At 42.5% G+C, this 19,353-nt stretch overlaps 1 protein-coding gene across 1 annotated transcript in view; it reads left to right on the top strand.

Moving 5' to 3' along the window:
- The first annotated feature begins 6,000 nt into the window (after window positions 1-6,000).
- Window positions 6,001-19,353, top strand: part of CCDC28B (coiled-coil domain containing 28B) — a 20,513-nt gene continuing 7,160 nt past the window's right edge. Inside the window, exons 1-3 of the mRNA XM_069971336.1 lie at window positions 6,001-6,213; window positions 15,972-16,142; window positions 17,713-17,876. Of these exons, the coding sequence (XP_069827437.1) occupies window positions 15,982-16,142; window positions 17,713-17,876 (325 nt within the window). The 5' untranslated portion in view covers window positions 6,001-6,213; window positions 15,972-15,981. The remainder of the gene's footprint in view (window positions 6,214-15,971; window positions 16,143-17,712; window positions 17,877-19,353) is intronic.

Below are 19,353 nucleotides of genomic sequence, written 5' to 3'. Positions count from 1 at the left end.
TCAGGCTTAAAATTAAAATGTCAATTCTTTGGGCAGACAGTGGAATCCGCCTGAACATAGAATGTGGGGTGGTGGTGGTGTGTGAGCGACGGAATCCGCACAGTTTTCAGTGACTTATACCCTAACTCTGGGATACTTGTGCATATATATATATATATATATATATATATATATATAATCTCTTTGTAGACAACCCTAACGTTCAGCTCAGTCCAGCAGAGAGAGGTTTAAATATGTTGCAGAGAAACATTGGAAAAGTTGTCAATGGCAGTTTCTGTAGTTTGAGGTCTAACCTAAGAGCTGTAATCCAGTTGCTGGACACAATGGGGGAGATTTATCAAACTGGTGTAAAGTAGAATTGGCCCAGTTGCCCCTAGCAACCAATCAGATTCCACCTTTCATTTTTCAAAGAGTCTGTGAGGAATGAAAGGTGGAATCTGATTGGTTGCTAGGGGCAACTGAGCCAGTTTCACTTTACACCAGTTTGATAAATCTCCCCTATGTATGTTTGCAGTATATTTTTCTTACTATAATACCTCTACTTTCTTACCACACAAGCGGAGCTCAGTAAATGTTGTAAACTATAAGTGAGAATACAGTCCTGGCCTCTAGATTGCATAGAAGTATTGCAGTTTGTAGTGTTTCCCAGTTAATGATCTGTTTTTGGTAATTTTTGTGAAAGTTATGGACAATACGTTCATTTGGCATGGTTCCGTTTTTTTCTTAAGGGGGTTGTGTAAGATTAGCTCAACCTCAAAGTGCAAAAAAACCCATCCAGTTCATATAGCTTACTCTTCTTTTTCTTTTTGTTAAAGTTCTGGAGCATCCCAGTTACTTCTGATAGCATGCCTATGTGGAATAAATATCGACTGTCCATTGTTTGTATTTATTGCCACCGCTCCGTCAATGACTATGCTCAACCTGTGACGTATCCTTCTCTTTGCATCTCTATATTTTGCAGCATTATCATTGCTGAATGTACTATCACAACAAGCTGCTGTAAGCGTTCCTATGTGTTTCCGCACATTCAATATATTCTGCTCAGTGTAGAATTCTTTATTATGCACACACAGGAAAGGTTTAGGGAACACAGCGGTTACTGTTGGCTTTTTTGTGTCATATTTAAAGACTACTGCACATGTCAGACGGCTTATTACAGAATATACTTGCTTTTCATGAATCAAAATGAGAGCTAAAACTTCTCTTTGGTAGTGCCTTGGAAAGATATTCCATATGTTATGTTGGTAAGGAGACAAGGCAAGTTCAATCCTATCTTTTAAGATACTATGATGAAAATGTATAGTAATCATTTACTTACAGACTGGTACTCCGGAGAAATAAATTGTTTTCAGATCAATTGGTGTCAGGAAGTTATACAGTTTTGTAATTTTACTTCTATTAAGTCATGGAAGACTTGACTTCTTTTTTTTTTTTTTTTTTTTAATCAGCTGCTGTCTGTTCTTCTGGAAGTCATGTATTCTTAACAGTCTGACAAAGTGCTCTCTGCTGCCACCTCCTTCTATAAGGATTTGATACTGCTTTGGACAGTTCCAGACATGGACAGAGGTGGCAGCTGAGAGCACTGTGTCAGACTGCAAAGAATACACCACTTCCTGTAGGACATACAGCAGTTGATAAGTATTGGAAGACTTGAGGGTTTTTTTGTTTGGTTTTTATAGTAATTACAAATCTTTATAACTTTATGAAACCAGTTCATATGAAAACAATTCCCTGGAGTTTCCCTTTAACCAGTATGTAATTGATTGAAATTGCTGCTACATTTCAGGGGTTCCTTTGTTGTCAATTAAAGACCATATTAAAAGCCTGCTCGGCTCAGCATCTGTACTGTAATCTGTAGAGGCTCAAGTGTGGTTGCATATGTACCCCAGCACTTAGGTACCAAAGAGATTGTCCTACTCTATGAGCTAGGCAAGCAGGCTGATCGTCATTGTTAAGACTGAAAATATAGAGTGTATTACTGAAAATGAATAAATAAATTGTGGCTTTCTATTCCATCAGTTTGTTTTCTTTATCTACAAACGTTTTATTAAAAGTACTGAAGACACTTGAGCCATGCCAAATATATTACAGTGGGCACTAAGCAAGGAAAGGCTGTGCTACCATGGCTGTTCCACCAGCACTAGTTTATATGCCGGCTTGATGTTCTTAGCTGCAATCATGTTCCGCAGAGCGACGGCAGCGGATCGCTGCCTTCACGGGCGTTTGTCTTTCGACATGGTTGAAAGACCAACGACGGCAACGATCAGCCAACATGAACAATGTTGGCTGATCGTTGCCTTCTATTCCAGGGGACGATTATCGGCCGATAATCGTTCCGTGGAATAGGGCCTTAAGGGTCCTATTACACAGAGCAATTTTTAACAATTAACGACTAACGATAAACGATTACAAACGAGATTTTCGTTAACCTGAAACCGTTCACCACATTAGGGTCTAGTTAAACAGAAAGATTATCTGCCAAAGATTTGAAGCTAAAGCCAGGAATGGATTTGAAAAGAGGAAAAATCTCAGGCTTTGCTTTATGACCTGATCTCTGTTTATAGTCTGTTTCTGGCTTTGGCTTTAAATCTTTGGTAGATAATCTGTCAGATGATCTTTCTGTATAAATGGACCCTTACACAGACCCTTACGATCGTTATTGCGATTGTTACTATGATCGTTTACTCCATCTGATCCAAGCAAAACAATAAACAATGTGCAATTACACTGAACGATTAGTGAAAAAATGCAGAACTACGAACAATTAGCGATGATTTTTGGTTCAGATCTAAACGATCAACGACCTACAAACGATTTTTCAATCATTGCCTGCAATTACACACATCGATTATTGTTTAAATTCGAACTATTTTTCACACAATAATTTTCCTGTGTAATAGGACCCTCAGGCCTCATCTACACGATCCGTGCCGCGATCCCCACCATCATACGCGCACCAAGGACACTTATTGATTTTTGGGTCTGGTCCTGTGGCATGGGGGTTGCAGGGCCGTTCCATGGCCTCCCTTCCCTGACTGTGCACGCCTGCGGGGGTGGTGGTCACTGACCGGCACAGTGTGGACTTAGTGTAGGGACCCATGTGTATCAGATACCTGCACGAGGTACATGGGGCAGTGTGGCTTGATCAATTCCCATACAGAATTCTGATGTTTTTTATGCAGCCGAGAGGTACTAGTATCAGCCATAGGTGTGAGCTGCAGCGCTCTCTTTCTTCCCTGAACTTGATTTAGGCTGCATTCACACGTCCCATAAAATTGTCCGGACAATTTTAGGAACCATTCAAATGAATGGATCCGCTGCCGCCCAACTGCAGAGATGACAGGAGTGCAGAAGACAACTACTCGCCTCCTTCCCCCTGTGCTGGCCAGCTCACATGATCGTGTGAATGGTTGCATTCATTTGAATGGCTACTAAAATTGTCTGTGGTTGCGGATCTGCGACCACGAACAGTTTTACGGCACATGTGAATGCAGCTTAAATCTCCAAGTGTCATGCTATAGCTGAAGTCCCCTTTGAAGGGAATATGTTCTAGCCCAGGGGTAAGGGAACCTTGGCTCTCCAGCTGTTACAAAGCTTTGGCTGTCCAAGCATGATGGGAGTTGTAGTTTTACAACAGCTGGAGAGCCAAGGTTCCCTACTGTTCTAGCCAATAGGCTTAAAATTAAACAAGAGCTTACTGTTCTGTACAGATCATTTTCCAGTATTCTCCTCCTTATCAACACACACAGGAGTACAGTGAAAAGTGACACCAGTATATAGCGCTGCGGAATCTGTTGGCGCTATACAAATAAATATTATTATAGCTAACAGCAGTAGGCTAGCTTTACATCTGCATTTGACTCAATTCCATTTCTCTAGTCTATTCGGTTTAGACAACAGATGAAAATAAACAGATGACTTTCAAACTTAAGTAAACTAAAAGCACTCCTGTTTACATTGTAATTATTGACGTCAAAAGAAAAAAAAGCGGATGTGCGCTCTCCTTTCGTGGTCTGTTTGGACAGAATAACGTGTTTTGTTTTTTATCTGTTCAAAAAAAAAAGTTTGAAGGCAAAAAAGTTTGAAGGCAACATTTTCTCTTCTAGACCCATATTGTCCCTACATAGACACCCCAACACAAGTCTGATGCATCCATAGTGATCACTACTAAGGGAGGATTTAGAGACCTGTTTAGTCTCAGGTAATGCGGTAATAGCCACCATTTGAGATGCTTTGGACCACTGATCATAAAGGCATCCAGTCTAGACAAAGAATACAAATATTCTATGCAGATGTAAAACAGATAAAAAATATACAGTATACAGATAAAGGAATAAATCAAGTAGCTTCTAAGGGGAGCCGGTAGGACCAACTTACAATAATGGTGGCTAGCCCTTAAGAGCAATATATACGACCACAACAAATTAGATGGGAAGATGGGATATAATAAAGTGCTGGGTTACAAGTACAAAAGCCAAATAACAAATACACATCATATAATGCATAATTAGTGTTCAGGGTTATGTTCGGGTTCAGCAATGTTCTCAGAACCAAAGCGCTTTGTGTTTGATTCCCCGTGGCTGCAGAAGTTGGATGCCGCCCTACGGCTGCCAGGAAAACATGGATAACGCCTAAGCTGTATCAAAGTTTTCCAGCGCTCCTTAGGGCATCATCTAACCTCTGCAGCCATGGGAGTTCTAGTGGTCAGTAAGGCTATGTTCACACAACGTATGAGACTGGCCGTTCTGTGAACCAGCCTGATCACGGAACGGCCGGTCTCTGCCCGGATCATCCCGGCTGGTACTGTAGTACCGGCCGGATGATCTTTCTGGCTGTAGTGTTCTGATGCGGGCGCATCACCTCGCCCCCGCATCAGAACTTGCCACTGAACACAATGAAGCAAGCACCCGGAGCCACTCGCTTCATTGTGTGAACTGACATGGGTTTCTACGGCCGCAATTCACTGAATGTCAGTTATTTGCGGGTCTGCATGGGATCCCGGCCGGAGCGCATACGATGCCGATGGCAACAACGGCCGTACTTTTACGTAGTGTGAACATAGCCTAAGGTTGTAGAGAGAGCCCGGTTTAATTATTTTTCCTTTATTTTATATAGCGACAACTAATCCTGCAGTGGTTTCCATAGGTTGTCACCGCTCCGATTGCTCCCTGTCCCCAGTGGGGCGCACAATGTAAATTCCAAAAGGAGTGTGGGAGGAAACACAGAGAAACGTGGGGAGAAGATACAAACTCCTTGGCTGCCCTTAGTGGGATGTGAACCCAGGCAACCGTGCTAACCACTGAACCGCCATGCTTTTTAGCATTGAGTTTCATGCTTCATAGGGTCTGGCATTAAGCTCTATCCAGGGAAAACTAATTTCCTAGGACAAAACCCTCTTTCTTCTATGTCATGGGGGGACGGGGTTTCCTCCCACTGATGGCGGGCCGGTCCCCCTCCAGTGCTTCACCCCTGGCCGTTGCCCAGAAATAGATCAGTGCCGTATGCAAGAAGCGGGTCGCGGTTCAAAAAAAAGGACTGTGGCATGGCATCCTTGCACCGCCACTGGTCTATCCGTGTAAAAATCAGAAAAGCGATGTACCGGTGGGACATTCACTTTAAATGTTTTTCTGGCAGAGTTGTAGCTTGGGCTGAATGGACAAGAACAGTGATAGACTTCAATTAGACAAGACGTCACCAGATATAAGTCACCGTCATCATTTGTATGGTCTGCAGAGAAAAAGTAGCACTGGTATCTACGATATAGGGTCCAAGTATAAGAGGATATTGTGTGTGTAAAGTGTAGGATTCCAGCAGTTTAGTAGCCTGTATGAACATCTGTGTATATACATACCCACACACACATCTATATATATTTATATCTGTACTAGTATAGCGGTGGGTAAGAAGAGGCGTACGAGAGCTGGGAGGGGGAGGAATATTGTATTTGGGAATGAGGCGTTACCTCAGGGATGCCCAGCAGTGTGAGAGGGAACGTGGATGATAGATGAAGAGGAGGGAGCATTGTGAGTGTTCATGAGCAGGGGACATTGGAGGAGGAGGAGGCGCAGATGCAGAGGAGGGACGAGGTGACAACAGAGAGCAGTGGTACTGGGATAATGGAGGCGTGATTAGTACACAAAGTACATAGAGATCAGTGTGAGGAGAAGGGATCATCCGGCTAACTTCCTCCGCCTCAGCTCTGGTTACTGCCAGGTAACATCCACTATCACTTGTTTGTGTCTTATAATAGCTGGGCATGTAGGGAGAACAACCGGCTTCATTATCTCCTAATGGGAACATGAAAGCCTCCTGTCTTCTCCTGCCATGTCTTCTTTATGCCTGTTATGTTGTGTCATGGAGACCCAAACCATCTGCTGCTTGTTTTGTTGTGTAGTAGCCACTCCCTGCATCCTGCCCTGTGGACCCATGTGCACATTGCTCTCATGACTCTGATATGGTGGATACAAATCTATGAGTATGAGGGGGGTTGGTGCGAGTATAGTATTTTATTCTAGTAATGGAACATGTCTATGGGATACGCTACATGTCGTATGCACAATGGCTATCAGGGACTCACAATCCTGGACTCTATAAGGTTCATGTCGGAATAATATTACACATGCACTTACTTTACTCTGTAAGTATTGGGGATCCTTTGTCCCAGCAGTTAGCAGGGTCTTAAGTTAATGGATCCTTCTATAAACTAAATGTTATCTTTCAAGCCCTTAAACTGTATTGGATTCAATATACAATTTTTTTTTTTTTAAATCATGAAATGGAACTTGCTGGCTTGCAGAAACAACCCTATTCAGATTAAATTTTTTGCAACAATATAAATTCGCCCTTTGTGCCCTGAAGTAGATCATTTGCATATGAATGCCTCAGAAACAAAAAAAAACAAAAAACAAAAATAGAGCTTGAAGCAGGAAGGTTTTCAGACAATGGGGCAAATCTCAGATCTCAGATGTCTTAAGAATTTTCTTTTTAAATTATTATTATTAAATTATTATCGGGCAAAAAATCATTATATCGTTCAAATTTAAATGATGATCACCATGAGTAATTGCAGGCAACCATCAAAAAATCGCTCATGTGATGTTGATCTGACCCTAAACTCATCGTTAATCGTTCATTTGTTCACTAATTGTTCAGTGTAATTCCACATTGTTCATTCTTTTGCTGGGATCACATGGACTGAACGATCGGAGTAGTAATGGTAACTAACAACTATCGTTCTGTGTAATACGGTGAACGATTTCAGGTTAACGATAAACAATCTTGTTTGCGATCGTTTATTATTAATCGTTAAAAATCGCTTTGACTAATAGGACCCTTATCTAAAACAGTCTGTCATCTGTCAAGAGAAAGTTACACTAAACACGGTGAACAACATCCTCGTGATGAGTTAAACTTGATGGTACTGCACACAAGATCAGGGACTGTTTACTCTGTGTGTTTAGTCAATAGCTCTGCACATCAACTTTACTGGGGGAGAGTAGAACACTCTGGTCTGTGAGATTAAACAATGGGGGGACTGGGTTAACAATCTATGGCCATACTGAAAATTCTAAAAAATAAAGTGGTAAATGTAGCTTTTCATGCATTCTTAGGAACGGGCTAGGGGTTTCCTGGAAGACAAGACAAGCTCTTGTATCTGCTGTATGGATAGTGTCATTTTAGAATTCCCCATAGAGAAGGGGTAGGGAATCTTGGCTCTCCAGCTGTTGCAAAACTACAACTCCCATCATACCTGGACAGCCAAAGCTTTAACTTTGGCTGTCCAGGCATGATGGGAGTTGTAGTTCTGCAACAGCTGGTGAGCCAAGGTTCCCTACCCCTGCCATAGAGAGTAAAATGCATAATTTTGAGAAGTCATCAGATTTTATTTTGAGCTTTCCCTGCCCATTAATTTATAGGGCACCCGTCCAACATATTAAATTGAAAACACAAATATGACTCCCTTTACAGCACACCCTAGATCAAATACAGATCACTCACCAGACACCTTAATCACACAGAAAACAGACCACCTAAGTAATACAAATCCATGACCAGTCCCTTTAAATACATACAGACCCCAGGCTTTCTAAGGGCCCTATTACACGGGACGATTATCGTGCGAAAAACTGTTAAACCGTTCGAATTTAAACAATAATCATTCTGTGTAATTGCAGGCAACGATCAAAAAATTGTTCGTATGACGATCATTGATTTATGCTGCGTTTACACGTAACGATTATTGGCCCGATCGTACGATTAGCGATGTCGGATTTAAGATTTTTTTTTTATAACGATCAGCGTTTAGACGGTACGATATATCGTACGAAAATTCGCACTGCGATCGTTTTGCGATCGTTTAAGCCTATCTCACACATTAGTTAAATCGGCGAACGACTGTTCACACGGAACGTTTTGCGAATTTTTTGCGTACGATGAACGACGATTTGCTGGCCTAATGAAAGATCACGATGTACGATTTATCGTGCGTCGTTCGATCGTTCGCTGCCTTTACACGTACGATTATCGTTCCAATTCGACCGTTATCGCGCAAATTTGAACGATAATCGTTACGTGTAAACGCAGCATTAGATCTGAACCTAAAATTATCGTTAATTGTTCGCTGTAATTCCACATTCGTTCGCTCAAGTTCCGCATTTTTTCACTAATCGTTCAGTGTAATAGCAAATTGCCCATTGTTTTTCTGGGATGAGAAGGAATAAACGATCATAATAACGATCGCAATAACAATCATAGTAACGATCGCAACTAACGATCATAGTAACGATTGTAACTAACGATTAATGTTCTGTTTAATATGGTGAATGATTTCAGTTTAATGCTGCGTTTACACGTAACGATTATCGTGTGAATTTGCGCGATAACGGTCGAATTTGAACGATAATCGTACATGTAAACGCAGCGAACGATCGAACGACGCACAATAAATCGTACATTTTGATCTTTCATCAGGTCATCAAATCGTCGTTCATCGTACGCAAAAAATTCGCAAATCGTTCCGTGTGAACAGTCGTTCGCCGATTTAACCAATGTGTGAGATAGGCTTAAACGATCGCAAAACGATCACAGTGCGAATTTTCGTACGATATATCGTACCATCTAAACGCTGATCGTTAGAAAAAAAAATCGTAAATCCGACATCGCTAATCGTACGATCGGGCCAATAATCGTTACGTGTAAACGCAGCATGATGATAAACAATCTTGTTTGCGATCGTTAATCGTAATGCTCCGTTTACACTAAACGATTATTGGCCCGATCGATAATTGGCCCGACTAACGATGCCGGAGTAACAATTTTTTTTCATAACGATCAGCGTTTAGACGGTACTATATATCGTACGGAAAATTCATTTTGCGATCGTTTTGCAATTGCTTAAGCCTATCTCGCACATAGGAAAAATTGGTGAACGACTGTTTACACGGAACGATCTGCGAATTTTTAGCAAACGACGATTTTAGAACATGTTGTAAGATCAAAATGAACGATTTCTCGTTCGTCGTTGGATCGTTCGCTGCGTTTACACGTACGATTATCGTTCGAATTCGATCGCTATCGTGCAATTTCGCACGATAATCGTTCCGTGTAAACGCAGCATTAGTCGCTAATCTTTAAAAATCGCTCAGTGTAATAGGACCCTAAAAAAAGGCCTCTGACCAGATCTTCTAAATACATACAAACCCCGTGACACATAAAAAGATCCTCCGATAAATATAGACCCCTGACCAGACCCTCTAAATGTATACAGACCCCCAAGCCACCTATAAAAGACCTCCTGACCAGGCCCTCTAATCACATTCAGACTCCAGACTTGATCCATCAAACTTCAGATCAGATCCCCCACCCCTCCTTTCCACTAATTTGCATTAGTTTTGTGTATTGAGTTTATACTGTAGGACAGGAGACGCCTCTCGATGTCTGACCAATGATATCACATTAAGGGTATAAACCCACACACCGTATATGCAGCGTATTTACTGCTGCGATACGCAGCAAACTCGCAGCAAACTCGCAGCAAACTCGCAGCAGATTAGATCTAAATAACTGAACACAGCATCAAATCTGTACCAACAAATCTGCTGCGTATTTGTTGCATATCTGCTGCGTATACGGTGTGTGGGTTTATACCCTAATAAATAGTTCCTAGTGTCACCATGAGCGCGGTGCTGAATGATGCCGGGATACTTTCTAATGTCACCAGACAAGAAGATCCGATAGCACTAAATCTTTCATCCATCAGATTATGTTAGCGAGAATGGAGCCTTCTTTACAGCAGTTTAGTTCAATACTCACATGCTCAGGTATATGAAGTAAATGCAAGTTGGAAATGTAGCCGACCAAAAGGAGAAAAAAAAATAGTCCGCAAGTAAAAATATATTTTATATAATTATAAAACAGTAGTCAAACCAATAAATGCAAGATCAAGGCATCAACAACAAAAAATAAGGGACTTATTTGTTACTAGTGCATTACTATACTGGAACATTCCCATAAATGCTAACTTACTGCAAGTGTCATTGTAAAAAGGGCATCCTTGCAACATTGTTCATAAAGATGAATTGACTTAAAGGGATATTACAATCTCAACTAATATAGTTAATAAACTTTTAGGACTCATCCAATTAAATATTTATGCAAATATGTTTATTTAGCCAACTTGTCTCTATCTCCTGATATGTTGCTCCTTTCCTCCCATTGTTGACAGCTTGTTGTTTATGGAACAGCACTCTGCTCTAAAAGCATTGATCTGGCAGGTGTAGATATATATCGCTATAGTATACATACTACACATATATACGGTTCAGGGAAGAAAAAGAGTGCTGCACCTCACACCTATGGCTGATACTAGTACCTCTCGGCTGCATAAAAAACATCAGAATTCTGTATGTGAATTGATCAAGCCACACTGCCCCATGTACCGCGTGCAGGTATCTGATACACATGGGTCCCTACACTAAGTCCACACTGTGCCGGTCAGCAACCACCACCCCCGCAGGCGTGCACAGTCAGGAAAGGGAGGCCATGGAACGGCCCTGCAACCCCCATGCCACAGGACCATACCCAAAAATGCCACACCAAAACCCAGCCAGCACCACCGGCGGAGGAAGCTGCCGCCAAACAGCACAAGTCTGGATAAGGTATTGCACTCACCATAGCTATCACAGATAGAATGGGACAGACAGGAGGGATTAAAACCATGAGCACTCAGGTGTCTCCTGCTAATTGCAGTCATGTGGGTCTCACCAGGAGTAGTGCAAAACATGGAGAAAAGAGAGAAACAAAATACGGTTCAGGGAAGAAAAAGAGTGCTGCACCTCACACCTATGGCTGATACTAGTACCTCTCGGCTGCATAAAAGACATCAGAATTCTGTATGTGAATTGATCAAGCCACACTGCCCCATGTACCTCGTACCCCCCCAGCGCGTCATCAGCTGCTCAGGCGCGATTGGCTGAGCACTGTTATGCTTGGCCAATCGCGGCTGAGCAGCTGATGATGCGCATGAAGAAGGGCTGGATCGGTCCGGCCGGTCTCCTGAATAATCTACATTATAACTGATCCTCCTCCGGATCGCGGCACGGAACCCCCCTAGCCGGAGCCACCCGGCATGGATCCCTCCTGGCAGCAGAGATGACAGGAGAGCATGATGTGCGCTCCTCTCATCGCATCTACTACTCACCTATTCCCCGTGCAGAGCGGCTACAAGGACTCACCAGAAGTGACCTGGACTACGATGCCAGGAGAAGAAGGCAGCTTAGTCCCAACCACTTCAGGTGAACATGACGCCGGTCAGCACGGGGGAGTAGGTGAGTAGTAGATGCAATGACAGGGGAGCACAGCATGCTCTCCTGTCATCTCTGCAGCCAGGCGGGAGGGGGGGTGATCCGTGCCGCGATTCGCACTAGGACATGTCCTATTGGCACCATATGGTCCATTTCCTGAACATATCTCCTTTCGGTACAGGACTCAAAACTGCATAGGGTAGTCATAGGGTAAATCAAAAAGTAAACAAGAGCCTTTATTCCACTTTGCTTGATGAAATAAAGGCTCTTTTTTTAAGTGATACTGTCAATCCCCACTCACTCACTTCATTTTATCGTTAATAGTGTCACCTAGGCGGAGCCTCACAGCATAGGTGACACTGTCCACAGATGAAATGAAGCAATTTTATAGCAGAAAGAAGACACAGGCAAGGGTTATACAGGTATATATCATATGTGCAGCATCTAAGCTTGTGGATAGCGCGGAGAACTGCACATAGAGTAAAGGGGGGGGGGGGGTTTGACAATATCACTTTAAGATACACTTTGGCGACAGGACACTTCTGCTTACTATCCCAAAGTGCTACGTATAATGATTTCCTGCCTACATTTGTGAAAATAAAGTAATCAGGACACTTATATCTTCAGAAATTTCCTTACTTTACTTTTTTTCTTTTTTTCTTTTTGCTTATGCGATATAACAAATCTTCTTATACAAAAATATAACAAAATAAATCACCACAGTGCGCAGGATTCAGGAGTTTCAGATGTTCATGCCAAATCTCTGGCCGGCTCCATTCCTCCTCTGAGACTCTCACTCTCTTCAGATAGTATGATGACGACTGAGCGTGCTGCTACGTTTCGGGGTCCGCCCCCTTTTTCAAGCATGCCTGCCTACATTTGACATGATTTCAGGTGAAAACTGAGGCAAACGCTACTGTTACTAGGGTCAGGTCAGTGACACTTATCTAACACAGTATAACAACATATAAGCCTTAAAGTGCACATAAAATTTTCATCAGGGATCATGCACTCTACTGTAACAAGACGCCAATGGACTGATATGGGCCCTGAATGTACTCAATATACTCCATCCCATGTAATGTTACAAAGGTTTTGTCCCCCAGAGGCGACTGACTGTGGTACATTGTCTACAGCTCTACTATATGGACCTTTAGGCTCTCCCTATGCTGTCATACATGGTCTGTAGTAGATCTGATCTGATGATCTGTATGAGGCATTTCTGTCAGCTGCAGCAGATTCCGCCACTCTCTTACCCTGCGCCTGTTTATAGCATACAGAGTCTTGCCTGTGAGAGTCATCATTTATATTTAAATAGGATAAACCTATTGCAATGTTTTATAGCCACAAACTCTTTGCTAGAGATATACGAGAGAAGTATCAGGTGTTTTTATGCCATCAGATTATTTGGATAGCCTCACAAGGGGAAGCAAAGGATCAGACAGGTACAGATCCAGATCCATCCTCTCACACTTTGGGGGACTTTCTAGGGGTTCACATAGTATATTGTTAGTGCCAAAATTATTGTGCAACCGGGCACGGTCACAGCCCAGGAAGAACACCGACTAGGGGGATGGATCGTGTGGGCGGCATGAACCTTGCAGTGCCACAGCCGATGGACCTAAGGGGTCACCCATGTGCACACATATAAACGAATACCAATTTATGGTGTTTTGGGGGACATACTGTGGTTAAAGCTCGCTGGGGGGGGGGGGGGGGGGGAATGTTGGGCGCTGGGATCTGCCACAGGAGATCATCCGGGGAGCCCATAGGAGAGAGCAGTGGTCTGTTCCCCTATTACACGAAGTGACAGCCAACGTTGAAAGACAAGGATTAGCTGGCATTGTGCATGTCGGCTGATCGTTGCCTTTTAACAGGAGCTATTACACCAAGCGATTATCAGCCGTAATGGCCAATAATCATCCAAATACGGTCGGTAATCGTTTGGTGTAATAGGGCCTTTAGCCTTTTAAACAACTGATGTTTAGACGAAGAGATGAATCATATAAAAATCTTACTTTGATCATTATCCCGATATTTTTTTTCTTTGAATTACTGTTTAGACAAACAGATCTGCAATGAACTACCAACGATAATTTTAGGTTGCTGTAACAGTAGCTGTATTTACACAGGCAGATAGTCGCTAAGTTTTGGCCATTATCGCAAGTTTTTGCCCGATAATCGTACTAACCACAGCTTACCAGGAACAAGACAAGACCCTGTGTGACCCATCCAAGTACTGTCTTTTGCCTATTACAGGGATGGGGAACCCTACAGCTGTTGCAAAACTACAATTCCTGTCATGCCTGGGCAGCCGAAGCGAAGGCCAAATACATCCCCACGTGCCTTGACCTGTGCCCTTATAATGGTCTAATCCATGTTATACACTTCAGCTGTTATGGCTGATGAGTATATATGTGCCCCCTGTGTGAAACAATATTAAAGTTGCTGCAGGGGAATGGACAGAGTGCTGTGGTTTCTCCTGGAGATATCAGCAAATGATCGGCAAGAGGAAAACTGTGAATTTAATCTGAAAAGCGTATATCTTCAAGATAATAGACACTGTCCACTTTTTATATTGCATCAGCCGCACACTAAACCTAAAAATACATGCAGACTCGTGCCACACAACAGAATTCATTGTTGGAACATTACAGTATTGGGCCCCAGGCAGTATTTAGACCATCTGTAAACTGGGACAATGCAGTCTATGGAAGCAATACTATGCTACAGACTAATGGAGCCATTTTAGTAGGTAACAAATAAAGCAATGTTTGTGATGACAATATTTATGATCCTGCTTGAGAAAGACTTTATCAAGTCAAAATGAAACTGTCATTTACAAGCGATTTTAAGAAACTCTGTTATAGGTTTTATTGAGGAAAAAAGCCTCTTTCTGTACTTAAAAAGCCAAAAAGCTGTTTTACCCCCCACCCCTGCTAATTTTCAGGCAAAGCTGTCTTCATTACCGAGGAGCCAAGTGAAGATGGGTTTGCTGAGTCTATTGTAACCTATGGAGGGGGGAGGTGGGAGGGGGAGGAGTGAGCAGGAAGAGCAGAGAAGCAGCCCAGTTTGGAGACTGCCTGGGCAGATAAAACACTTGATTAAGAGGTCAGAAAGGTCACTGCTTATGTGGGATCTTGGTGAGAGAAGATTGCAGAATGTAGTGTTTGGGAGGGCAGCCTTTTCTCCTCTCCATGCTCACTCACCCCCCTCAACCCCTCCCTACTCCATAGAGTATAATGGACTCAGAAATCCTGTTTCTTCTGAAGTAAGGGGGAAGGTTGGAAACTCTTTTGCTTATTAAAACCTATTACAGAGGCAGCCATCAGTCTTTGCAATATAAATGCATTCTAATAGATAGATTTAAAATATTTAAGGCTTGGAATCCCCAGTAATGTCTTGTGGATTTCTACTGTTTACAGTAAAGCACTTCGGAATGGCTGACTCACACTGCTACTCCTCATGTCTTTTAGTAACAGTCTATGCTAAGAGCAGGAATCAGTCCCATTCAGTTCTAGGATTTGTTTATTCTATCTAGCCTACTTGCTAATGTTGGAGAGAAGACGTCAGGGAGAACAGATGAGGGGAACAAACTATAAATGTTTTGCTCATGCCCTACCCATACACATAGGTCACAGTCCAACCTATTGAGATTAAATAATAAATGGTACAATTGATCCCTTTAGGCAGACCCCAAAATGAATACAACCCATGCAACAGACTCTTTACAGCTTGTAAAGAGATCCTAGGTCATAAACCACCTGTATGCAGACCCATAGCCAGAACTCATTTGATGGCCAGATCCCAGGACATCCCTGGTGCTACAGGGAGCACATGAGGTAGCCCGCCACAGCAGACTTCATCCCGGTGCCACTGAAACTGGCGAAGGTGGATGGGGGAGAATGGTTACATAAAAGCCAAGCACATCTCAGTCTTACAAAGTGCTCCCGTCTGGGAGTTGTTGGCAGCTCAGTGGAGACTTGGCAACTGCTTTAAGAATCCATGATCCCCCCCGAACAATTCCAGAGAGTTGGCAAGTATGATCTAAAAGTTGCTAAAGTTTTCAGTGGTTTCATCATATCAGATTTTGGTTTATAAATAATATAGTAATTAACTATCCTTTAATGTATAGCTTACCCTAATTTACGGCTTAGTACATTTTTATAGAGTACAATAAATGGAGGATAAAAGAAAAAAGAGGAGTCCAAAAGTATGTGTAACACAAACGCTTCCACCAGCTCCAGTGAGAAGAGCTTCTGCTCCTCCAAGTAAGAGCGCCACCTTCAGCCTGGGCCTCCCACAACCACCTTCACCAAAGCAAAGGAATAAGATCAAGAGGTAAATGCTGTATCCATAGCTTACAGGAAATGTGTATACAGTTACCAGTTTATTTTTAATTCTAGAAACAGAATATACAGACATATACAACTGTATGAAAAAAAGTGCAGTATATGTGTGTATATATATATATTTTTATATATATATATATATATATATATATATATATATCTGTATACACTAGACTTTTGATTAGAGTTTGGCTGCAGGATCGTCACATAATTTGGCTGCAGGATCGTTGTTATCACCAGTTCATTATATACATATGTAAGATTTTACCATTGTACTGTATATTTAGCCTAAGGGTCCTTTTACATGGCCTGATATGGGGCCGTGCAAGGACGCTACTGAGCACCAGTTAGCCAGATCACGGCACGATTAATCGCATGGCCAGGCTGCTCAAACAATCATTGTATCGTTAGTGTGACCATTTAAATATATTGCTGTTGGCACAGGGAGATGTGCGGCCAATAATTATAAATTTTACCACCCAACCAAAAGATGTGATCCGCCGATGAGCGTTTTCTCGTCCCTCGGCTGATCACTGACACTTATCGGACAATTACCGCCTGAAGGAGCGTTTCTAGCAACATTTTTCGCCAATAAGATCTCTTTTCTAACTTAAACTGGAAAAAAATAATCTGATTGGATGACGGACAATAAGAAGGTTTAGATTTATGTTGACAGAAACACAAAGGGGCAATATTTCGGTGATTTATCAAGAAGTCTTACAGTATGAAGCCGCCCTAGCCGCCCATAACAACCATTCACAGCTCAGCTTTCATTTTACCAGAGCTCAGTAAAACATGGAAGCCGAGCAGTGATTGGTTGTTATGGGCAACAAAGGACATTCCTACTGTAAGACTTCTTGATCAATGCCCCATACAGATCATTCTAAGGATATGGTCAGGCATCATGGATTTGTCACCGATTTCTAACGGTTCCCCAATCAGACGTTTTCTGGAACTGTCCTCCTTATTTTTTCAGTCTTTTACCATAATTCATAGCCTGCTGAAAGAAGAGGGGATTAAAGCGAATATACCACAAGATTTACTAAATAAAGATTACCATCTGATAGGTGCCACCGTGCTAAGTCTAGCGGTTCCATCTATTCCTCACATTGTCGCCCTGTTCCCAACATCTTCTCCAGTTTGTATATATGCAAATGTGCTAGTTTGGTGAACTGAAGGTGCACTGATATTTTCTCCCCTCTGTGACCCGTTGCCTTCAGAGTGATGTCTGTCCCCAGCCTGGCACATTATATAAACTGTAGGAGATCTCGGGAAATGGGTTGCGATATTAGGAATAGATGGCACAGCTAGAATCTGCACACTGGTGCCGATCAGATGATATGGAAATTTTTATTTAGTAAATCTTGTGGTACATTTGCTTTAAGCCTTTTGTAAGGATATAGTGGTTCAGATTTACGATGCACTAAAAATCCTGTAATGCTGCACTGGAAAACTCAGCGGGAATTTCATATATATCTTCTAAATTTTTATTTTTCATTATATTTCAATTTATTTAGTGGGTGATATTAGCATAAATGGAATTACTCTTTCTGTTTTAGGTGTATTAAGGAGCGTGCTCGGCCCACTGCTCCCTGCGAGGTGGTGACTCCTGGACCTAGTCTTCAGCACTCCTTCCTAACTGATGTATCCCATGTGTGTGAAATGGAAGGGGGTCTTCTGAGTCTTCTTAATGACTTTCACTCAGGAAAACTGCAAGCATTTGGTAATAGGAAAAAAGCAAATGTGTATACCTATAGTAAATCCCAACATAAATGTAAATCAAACACAACTAATGATTTAATGTGAACAGACTTATCGACACAATGTACTAGAGATAAAAAAAACACTTGTGGGTCAGCACATAAGTAGGGATCAATAATTATATATACACACTCACAGTAAGGGTATGTTCACACTGAGTAAAATAGGCGGAATTCCACGGCGGAACTCTCCGCCAAGGAATTCCTCCTGCCTCTTTGTGTTATAGCCGCCTATAGGAGCGCGGACGCTCCTCCGCTCCTTTATGCTCAAAGAAGCGACATGAGGTGGGCGGAATTACGCCTATTAACATGCCCTAACTCAGAGCCGCCCTAATGTAATGAGTAAAGCATGAAAGGAGATATACAATTCAGGTTCCAAAATTCAGGTGCTGACACTGTTAGATACCATTTTATATACTTTTTATATATCTGTGCCTCGAGAATGTATCAACATTTTTTCTTTTTCCTCTGGTATAAAGAGTAAAAGGGGCTTTCCTAATCTCCTGCACGGCCTCCTCTCTCCCCCTTCCTGCTTGAATGACACCCGGAATGAGTCTCAAGCAGGGTCAGGTATGGGAGTAAGGAGGTGTTACAGCTTGCTGCACTTTAGAAGCTCGGGAACGCCTCTTTGATTGTTTGTACTAAGAATAAAAGCATTTTTGTATGTTCTTGAGGCCGAGACTGATATATAAAAGGTATGATGTGTCCACTTAACCTAACAGCATCTAAGAGTGTCATCAGTTCAGAACATAAATTGAAGCTGACAGATTCCCTATAGACTCGATTCACACACATCGGATCCGCAGGGGATTGCACGTTGCAAATTCCCTCCCCCCGCCCCGCGCTGCCGCAGGCTGAATGTACCGCTCAGCCAATTAGTGCTATGCCTCGCTGCAGCCACTGTTTGGCTGAGCATGACATGCAGATGCCGGGAACCCCCAAAGCAAGCTGCAGCGTGGAGCAGGTAATGTACGCTCCGGCCAGCAGAGGGTTAAGGGGGCTGTCACTTACTCCAGGTGTAATGTCAATCCCGCTGCGAGTATGTAATCTCATTGAAAATGACAGACAAGGGAATCGCAGCGGATTTCGCTGTGGATCTGGTGTGTGTCAATCTAGTTTTAGGGTGGGTTGACACGTAACGGAATCACAGCAAAATCTGCTGCGATTCCCTTATGTGTGAAACTGACAGGAGGGGAATGGCTGCGGATTTTGCTGCGAATCGCAGCGTGAAATCTGCTGCGATTCCGTTACGTGTGATGGCACCCTTAAGTAAAGATGCCAAAAGGTGCTGTAACTACAACAAAAATGAAACATAGGAAACTGTAAATCATAAGCACTTTTATTAAAGCCAGATATGACAAAAGATGACCAATTGACCCTGACCTCTACCCCAGACCTCTTCATGAGTTTCACCCCACAGCTTCTTCATGGGGCTTTTCA

The sequence above is a fragment of the Dendropsophus ebraccatus genome, chromosome 5 (assembly GCF_027789765.1).
Source record: "Dendropsophus ebraccatus isolate aDenEbr1 chromosome 5, aDenEbr1.pat, whole genome shotgun sequence".
Taxonomy (NCBI): Eukaryota; Metazoa; Chordata; class Amphibia; order Anura; family Hylidae; genus Dendropsophus; species Dendropsophus ebraccatus.
This window is presented reverse-complemented; position numbering and strand designations above follow the sequence as displayed.